This window comes from Convolutriloba macropyga, chromosome 4 (genome assembly GCF_964194025.1).
Source record: "Convolutriloba macropyga chromosome 4, txConMacr16.3, whole genome shotgun sequence".
Classification (NCBI taxonomy): domain Eukaryota; kingdom Metazoa; phylum Xenacoelomorpha; order Acoela; family Convolutidae; genus Convolutriloba; species Convolutriloba macropyga.
Genome location: NC_134471.1, coordinates 59,191,657 through 59,201,177, shown reverse-complemented (window position 1 = coordinate 59,201,177; position 9,521 = coordinate 59,191,657). Strand labels below are relative to the sequence as shown.

The 9,521-nt window shown below is 32.2% G+C and overlaps 1 protein-coding gene across 1 annotated transcript; it reads left to right on the top strand.

Moving 5' to 3' along the window:
- The first annotated feature begins 5,661 nt into the window (after positions 1–5,661).
- Positions 5,662–9,521, top strand: LOC142338566 (uncharacterized). Its single transcript, XM_075388364.1, has 5 exons — positions 5,662–5,811; positions 6,366–6,549; positions 7,203–7,347; positions 7,724–7,850; positions 8,927–9,521. Exons 1-5 carry the CDS (start codon positions 5,689–5,691, stop codon positions 9,143–9,145), a joined length of 798 nt encoding a protein of 265 aa, XP_075244479.1. The 5' UTR covers positions 5,662–5,688; the 3' UTR covers positions 9,146–9,521.

The window sequence follows — 9,521 nt, the reverse complement described above, 5'->3', positions numbered from 1 at the left end:
AAAACATTCCCACGGGAACGGCAGAGCTCAAAAAACAAAAATACAAACATCTTCATTTGCCAAGAAAAAGTCCTATGACAACCACAAACAATGAAAACAGATAAAAAAGAAAAGATGCTTCACGCCAGACCATCCGAAGGTAAATCTTTCATTCACAATACCCCCGAAACCATAAAATCTTCACCAGCAGTAATGATTTTCAACATTAAAGACACTCCATCCTCAAAGTCATCCCGAATCATTGCATCATCCAACCCAGCCGACTCTATGGCCAACAAGCTCCACTTCAAAAATGGATCGTATAGCAAACAAAATCTGGAAACAATAGTCGCCTGAAAAACAAAATCCCTCTCAAAATGCAACCCAACCGGAACTGATATTCCTGGACAGCTCTAATTAAAATAACAAAATCACCCCTACAGTAACAATAGAATCAAGTTCAACACTCGACCAAAAACAGGTGACCAACCAACCGTCAACATCCGATGCACCACGCAAAACTACGGTTGAAACAAAAGACACTAACAACAAAAACGAAAATGAAGAACACGACGTTATCCCATACAGTCCATTTTTTGAACTACAACCGAGGAATTTCTACAACCCCAAAGAGGTTTGAACTCGAAGTTCCTCCTGCTTGGGGAAATGTTGTGGATAATCACCAGGGAACAGAAACCAAGCAGTTAAGCCTACTAATATAAACACTTTATAGAAACTGTTTGTTACTTATATTTATATCTTAGTTGCTCAATTTTTGTTGGTTCCATGTGGAACGTTTTGTTTTGTGAACTTCTGAAATGGTTGGCAGGTATTGTCTGGTATTCTGTTAATATCTCTTGCGTCTCAAACGTTCTCGCAAGAAAACGAGTGAAGAATAAGAAAACGTGAATTTAGTGTTTTCGCATCCACGTTTTTGGGTTCATTATAACAATTATTAATTTATAATTTTTGTTCTTTATTTTTTTTATAATTATTTTTACTATTATTAATATTATTCTTATTATTATTATTATTATTATTATTATTATTATTATTATTATTATTGTTTTTTGTTGTTTTTATTATTAATATTATTATCATTATTATTGTTATTATTATTATTATTTTTATTATTATAATTGTTTTTTTTAATTTTATTATTAATATTATTATCATTATTATTGTTGTTATTATTATTATTATCATTATTATTGTTATTATTATTATTATTATTATTATTATTATTATTTTTATTATAATTATTTTTGTTATTATTATTAATATTATTATCATTATTATTGTTATTATTATTATTATTATTATTATTATTATTATTATTATTATTATTATTATTATTATTATTATTATTATTATTATTATTATTATTATTATTACTTTTATTATTAATATTAATATTATCATGATTATTATTTTTATTAATATTATTATTATTATTATTATTATTATTATTATTATTATTATTATTATTATTACTATTATTATTATTATTATTATTTTTATTTTTGTTATTATTGTTAATATTATTGTTAACATTATTAATAATATTAATTTTATTAATAATATTCTTATTAGTGTTTTTATATGTTTAATTTGAATACCATGCCTACCATGTTGAAATGCAGTGAATAGTTCGCTTAAAGATTTTCAAACAGAGAAAGCTCAATAATTAAGTCAAATGTCATTATAAATTTTCAGTATCTAAATAGTATCGAATGATCTAAAATTGAATGCAAAAGTTGACGAAATAGTTTGAATTGGTTTTCTTCACTTTTTTTAAAAAAAGATTAATCTGTAAAAACACAGTTTTCAGCAAATTGTGTCTTGACAAGTGCAATTAAAACATAGCTAAAAAGCCTTGAGGAAATGTTCCGATTCTGAAATAAAGAGCGTTAAGGTATCCTTTTTTTCTCCGGATTCACGTTTTTCAAATTTTTCCTTCAGCGTGATACTTTTCAGGTTTTGGTTTCACGAGGGTTGCGTTGAGTTCAGTGATTAATTTCGAAGGAAGTTTTCCTCAACTTTTGTTTGATTGTTTTCCCTCTCATTAACTGCTTTTCAAACATTTTCATATTTGCAACCGTTGTGCCTTTTTAATAGATGTGGCGAACTCAGCGGTAAACCTATAAAAAAATTAGTGAAAGGTTTTTGCTTATATTCTTAGCGTCAGAAGCTTGAACGATGAAAATTAATAAAACCTTTTCTGTGCAGCCGTTATCGAATTCAATGCCAATAATTTATGATTTTTTTTGCTATAACCAATTGTATGCAGATTTCTGTGTTCGAGATGATGTCCGGTTTAATTACAACATGTTCATTGCCCACAAGAATGATCAGAAAAAATACGTTGTCAACCAGGCAGTTCTGTTGGGATCGTACAAGATTTCGTTTTTCATATGATGAACCTGAGCAATATTTTCACTATATTAAACACTACCCAGAAGTTGAGATTGTTTGGTTCACATAATCCTCATTATGGCTAAATGAACCGCTGTTCTTTTGTCCTGTCTGTATTTTCCTTATGTTTTTCATCAAGCATGGTTAAATTTTTATAGCCATTAGGCCTTTCTTTTTTTCCTCCCAAGTCCAAAGACCTTACCTTTAAATTTCAGTAGAACCGAACAAACTAACCATGACAAAAATTCTTTTTCTTTTTAAACCCCAACCGATTTTACAAATTTTCCGCCATTTATTCAGTTTTCCAAACTAATTTATTCAACTTTTGTTCAAGTTCTTTCCGCTTTCGGTAAATAGTAGAAATGGGGAATCAATTTATGATATGCACACACTCGGATCGAGTATATCAGACTAAATACATATGACAATTTATTACGCATAAGAGCAAACCAGTTCAAGCTGAAATCAGTCCTAACCATCAATAACTGAACAATCCTACTAACCTCTAAAACCTCGGCAACAGGATTCTGACAAACTGAGATAAAACTAAGCAGAAGAAGCTGCGCAAACTTGCGAACAATGTCCACTCCTCACCCAACAGAAAGCCACGGCGGACGCAAGAGAAGCCCGAATAGGACCTAAATGACTCAAGAATATCAGCAACTGACTCAGGAGCGAGCGACGGCGGCTAAAAGAGATTCCCACGCAGCATCGATAAACGGGTAATCATGGCAGAAACCATAGAGTCACACGGGTCCTAAGTGGTTTGTGTAAAATCTGCCCTCGAAAAAACTGGTCAATTGAACAGCATTGAAAAAATTAGTGGGAGCTTGCTTTCTTTATATTGGAGATCATGAAAACAGAATAAACTGTACGTGAAATTGGTTTGATTTTTTTTTCTGCGCATGTAATTAATTTTATAAGCAATACTATTGATAATTGACGATGCTGATTGAAATGAAAAGAGTGAAAAATGGTGCAATGAACGCTTATGTAAAGAACTTTGCCGAATTTCTATGCGAAATAAAGATATAGAATATTTTTTTAAAAAACTATTAAAATCTTTTGTCTTTGTTGTGCTCGGCAACAGCAGAAGGGCTCACTGGCTATTATAGTTAATTTTTGCTACAGCGTTGAAAGAACCCGATGAATTTTTAGGTTAGAGATCGTCAGGGTTTGTAAAAACGTGAAAGATATTTGCAAATGTTTTATGTGATTGCCAATTTTACTACAATCTCATCAAGACCTGGTTTATGATGATAGCCTAGCTCAACAAGGCCTTTCAAAGAATTCTCAAGTTCTCTCAAGGATTCTAAATAATGGCTAATGGGAAGTCAGAGACAAATCAAGTAATCAAATTTTTTGATAAGAATTGATGATAGACAACGATGGTAATAAGCACAAAATTTAGCCGCTAATTTTTTACTCTGAATTACCACATAGTTTCATGCATAGATATCACCTTTGATGCATAATTTCTTGATTTCTCAAGATATCTAATCCTTACTAGAACTTTACTATGATAATTTACATAACTCAGAGATCAATGATCAGCAGTTCACACAGACCTAAAAAGAATTGAAACACGTGCAAGTTTTAGAATGCCAGATCTTAACGTGCCAGATTTCAGAAAACAAGATCTTCCTTTATATAGTGTCAGATCTTAAAGTACTAAAACACATAAAAAAGTGCTTTTCAATTGGAATTAAATATACAGTTGTTAAACACAGCCCCGCTATTTGATCACATTTTTTCAATTTTAACCCGTCTTTTCCAGAGGTTTTCAAATCATTGAAGTTTTTCGCAAGAGTTTTTGCCAGTGCTGTTTCCTCGTCTGCCGTTCTTTATTTAGAAAAATTAACTTTTTTCTTGTTTGAAAAAAAGAAACAAAGACAAATGGAAAACACGTTATATATATGTGTATACATACATATAAATTTATATATATATATATATATATATATATATATATATATATATACATATATATATATATATATATATATATTTATATATATATATAAATATAAATACATATATATATATATATATATATATATATATATATATATATATAGGGTCTTTCTCATTATAGCCCCTCCAGCTTAGTAGTCAGATAGCCGATAGCCCCCTCCCCCCTATCATGGTAATTATACCATAATGGGGGTATAATTTCATGGGGGGGGGCTATAATGGGAAAGACCCTATATATATATATATATATATATATATATATATATATATAAATATTTATATATATTATATATATATATATATATATATTTCATTTATAGCATGTGGGTGTAAACATAAGCACTAAATGAATGGGGATGTAGATCATGAAATTTAAATGCAATCAAAAAATGCAATCAAAAATTGTAATCAGAATGGCAATTAAAAACGTATTTGACTGAACATGCACAACGCGTGTTTCAAAATGGTTACGAGCTCTGATAAGTTCACTTAGAGAGTCCCGCAAATATCTCGAACAGCTTCCCGGTTCTCGATTAATGTCATGCTTTCTCGGTGACTTCATCAGAGTCACGTAACCAATACTAGTTAGGGACAATAAAAATATAAATATTACGTTTTAGTTTGTTACGTTAACTCATTTCATAAATAATCAACTTCCATTTCACAAAGCTAATCTTGTTTTCTTTATCAAGTCTTATTACGTCATCTTGTTTTTCTTTATGAAGTCTAAGTAAAAGTAAATCCAAATTGTTTTCTTCTCAAGAATTCATCAAATGGACTGTGCTACCATTTAGAACAAGAGGAATTTATTCTACTAGGTTGCTCTAGGTGATGTCTTGAGGGGAATTCTTGATGTGAATAATCAGGTTAATTCAACATTTAAAGCTTCTTTTGGATGATATTACTGATAAAAATGTTGTCCCTACATAATAATGTCATGGTATATCACTAGTGGATATCATAACCCATTCAATCACTAACAGTTGATATGCAAATGTTTCAAAAGAGAAAAGTTTTTAAGTCTCAAACGCTTTTACTATCTTTAACTTCATCTCAACCATACGCAAACAATAAACTCTTAGGAGAGGAACAACGCGGATGCTGTGTACGCCCAAGTAATTTGAAACCACACGTTAAACTAATATAACGGTACGAAAATTTCTAATTAGATTTAATTAAATTCCACGTTAAAAATCGTTCAATGAACTCATATGCCATATGCTACATCGCGAAGTCATAGTATATATAGTTTGAATTGTGAGATTGAACTTAGTTATCTTCTCAAATTTCCAAGTTGCAATTTACCCTTTTTGGTGCAAAATGCGGAAGAGTTTGTTTCTGGCAGGCTTGATTGTCACAGTGGTGCAGTGTGTCCCTTTTTCGCCATCGCCAATTCCACATCTATATTCTAAGGCCGATCAAGTCTGTAAAGATATCTACGAGGTAAGTTATAATACCTACAGAAAATTCCTTCACTCAAACGTTTTTTGGTACGTCCTCTCATGAAAGAAAAATAATTTTGTCCTTTCAATGTTCAAATCAACAAAAAATCTTTTTCAGGCAGCTGCACCTGAAACTAAAGCTTTGAAGAATTTTGGGATCTATTGTTGTTGCTATCTACAAAACAACATTCTACTCTAAATGCTCGAAAACGGAACAATTCATTTGAAACCGGGGCGATCTTTTAGTGCCCTCAATCATACTTTTAAAGCGTTAGCAACTTATAGATTACGAATAAATTTTTCTGGCATAATTAAAAACAGGTTAAAAACAGGTAATAACATATAACTTTCTTCGAGAAGATAAATGAGAATCTCTTATGAACTTCCCCATTGATAATAGTGGTTGGAAACTTAAGTAATATTTTATTTTTTAAACTTTGTCGAGAGCTTTATTGTGAGAACTCTAGAAGTGTTACAAAGTAAATAATTAAACAAGAGCAAAAGTTCCCAATTTTGACAAAATTATATATCCAAAAGCTCATGTCCGTTTTTCAGGGTATTTACTCTGGGTATGGCCCATTTACGACGGCAAATCAAACAATTCCAACACAGTGGGAGCCGAGTGGAAACAAACAAGGATACACTGAGCACAACAATTTTGCCCAATTGATTTTGTGCACTTTAAACAAAAAGCGTCAAGATGTAATAATCCCGCCTTTGCAATGGCATTATGGACTGTGTAAGGATGTTTTACTTGATATTCAAAAAAAAAAACAAAAGAAGCTATAAAGTAATAGCCTTCAGCCATATTTTAAATCATCACTTTCATAACATCCCTTTCACTTTGACTAAATTTTGATTGAAATCACCATCTCAATTATGGACGGAAAATCAGAGAAAGCAAAAATTGGCTGCATGCATCTTTGTCATCGAAATTCTCTTATTAACGGAGAAATTTCGTCAATTCTTTGAAAACCAAGAAGCCCAAAGACAACCAAAAAGAAAAGTTTTCAGCACTTATTTTTTCTGACCACGACGAAAAAGAAAAATTGACGACTTAGGCAGAGCTTAGAATCATCTTGTTCCTTTCAGTGAAATATTAAGTTTTCGAAAGTTAAGAACATTGACAGTACAATCAAGCAATCAATTGAAGATTGTGTATAAACCAAATTTGACCTAGCACCTGTCACATAAATCGGTGTAATGAGCCGATAATTTTAAGAGCAATAAGAAAATTTTTTTAATACGAATAGCCCAGTTTAGAGGAATTCCATTTGGGTTGATTGATGGCAAACATACTTTGCTTCAAGTAAGAGATATTGTCACTCATCCGGTACCGGATAATTTCAGAACAGTTGTGGCTAATCAAATCGACGGTATCCTTTTTTTTAGCTTACCTGGCGGAAAACCACAATACCTGCGACGAGTCGTATGACGTGGGTTCCATGTATGGCTTCTCTTCTATAAAGAAGCTGAATTACAAAGTGCACTTCTCTAGTACCAATGCTGCCTATGCCGAGGTGGCAGTTCAAATGTGGTGAGTTTCTATGAAATTTCAGTAAGTGTATCCAATATCGCCATTTTTATCCAGTTTGCATTTTTTTTCTTTGCAAAGAATGTCAAAAAAATTTTTTAGATAGCTAGTTTGAGTTAGTTAAAAAATTTTTCAGTTTGAGTTAGTTTATAGGAAACAGATTATCTCAAGAAAATTTATATTGAACATTGTAACTTTTCAACCCTCTCAGTCATGCCTTTGGACAATTTGAGGCGTTAAAGATGCACATAGATGTATTCGGTACAAAAATTATGACAAAATTTGGCAGGAAATGATAATGAAGATAAATGAAGTGATAAAAAACGAACCAATTACAGACAGAAAAATATATTGAAGTTGGGTCTTTGTGCTGCTTCAGGTACGCAAGGCTGCAGTACTATAAATACCCAATCAAATCTGGCTCTACTCTACCGGACAAATTCGACAAATGTCCCAACAGGGAGTACATGAATGGTTATACTCAAGACACGGACCCCTTCACCATTGTTAGAAGTTTTTTTTAATTTACTTCAAATGAAACCCCCTCTCCCCTTAAGCCCTTCCCCCCACCGTTAATTTCTCGAGAACAGAATGTTTGGCATTGATGCTTTCCTTTGCCAATCAATACATTGATATAAGATTGGATTAGCCATTACAATTATCATAAACTTTTATGAAAGCAAATTAACAGGAACTATCAAAGATCACATTCTAGCACGCTAAAAGGAGCTATTTTGCTATCTTGCATGATGACGTTATATTTATCTATAGAAACTTGCCTACCTTGGATATCAAGAAAACATACACTAAATCTCACGCAGAAATCCATAAATTGGTACAGAAAGTGAACACAAGAGATCAATTCGCTTCAAGAAACGTAAGATTTTCGCTGATCTTGCGATCTGAATCAATTTGTCTCAAGTTTGAAATGAATCATTCAATGATCTGATTCCGATTTTTAATTGCCGTGTGTCTCAAAATCGATCTAAAATATCGGTGCAGTAATCATCATTAATGAGTTGGATGGTCCACCTGTGACGAAAAATTTGTCTTAACTTTTATGAGACCAGGTGTACTTTTATGAGCCTACCTGTCTACTATCTGTTAACTATATCAATTTGATTTACACTGACTAAAAAAACTTTTGTTATTAGTGTTATTTTTACTTAGAAAGCTTAAATGATTTTTATCAGTTCAAAAAACACGTTTTTTCATTGAGATAAAGACGAACATTTTTCGACGGGTGGAAAGGAATGATCATTTTCTCCATTCATTCGAGAACATTTGTCTTGCATTGATCATATACTCATAATAAGTCTTTTTACGTGTAATATCCTGTATACTCGTTAAGAAGAATGTTGAGTTTTTGCATGATAAATGTTCCCCTTACTAACTTAGTCCGATCTCATTGTCACAAAGACGCTTGGTGTAAATTTATGCCGCTCAGTATTTAAGTTTATAAGTGTGAAAAATGACACAATCATAGCTCCACAATCAAAACTGATACAATAATTGAAGTAAGACTGGTCCAGTTTTGACATTTTCTGCGCGATAGATCCGGAAAATTATTATGCTTTGTTAGATGATGTGGCTGTGGGGATTTTACGTGGGATGTGCTCCAGTTTCCTGTTCTGATGGAACCCGAATCAATTGTATGTTCACTGACAATATGGGATACCCCATTCATAGCTCCAACCCTCCGGCCTATTCGGGTTATGCCTTTTTCAAATCTAGCAGGGACTTGATACACGCATCACCGGAATCACAGATGTTCGGGGGACTGCCAACTTGTTATACCTGATTAGCAAATTTCTCAAGAGCGAATGCCGACAAAAATGACCAATTCTTCCAAAAGACCACAAAAAACGATGAATTCCAACTTTAAAAACAACGAAAAACGGTAGAAATACGACAATCTGTTACTACTGAGAATCTCTTATGGTCCTGATTACGGGGCAAAACGAACAAGCTAGTTTTTGTGATAAACGCAATCTCAAGATAAGGTGTGGGTTAAGATGAGTGACAGCAGTGCACATAAATAAAATCATACCAAAAGTGTAGCAAAATACTTAAAAATTCGGCGCTGGTGATGTAAAGTTGTCTGGATAAACCTGTTGTGGTGATGGCGTCAAAATTGGTGGAATAATTTATATCTAATTAAATTTTATTTATTTCTA

Excerpts from the sequence above, each read along its gene's own strand:
- LOC142338566 (XM_075388364.1), top strand. The coding sequence starts at position 5,689 with ATGCGGAAGAGTTTGTTTCTGGCAGGCTTGATTGTCACAGTGGTGCAG. Across the intron at positions 7,348-7,723 it reads GAGGTGGCAGTTCAAATGTG|GTACGCAAGGCTGCAGTACT; the intron begins GTGAGTTTCTAT and ends GTGCTGCTTCAG. Across the intron at positions 7,851-8,926 it reads ACACGGACCCCTTCACCATT|ATGATGTGGCTGTGGGGATT; the intron begins GTTAGAAGTTTT and ends ATGCTTTGTTAG.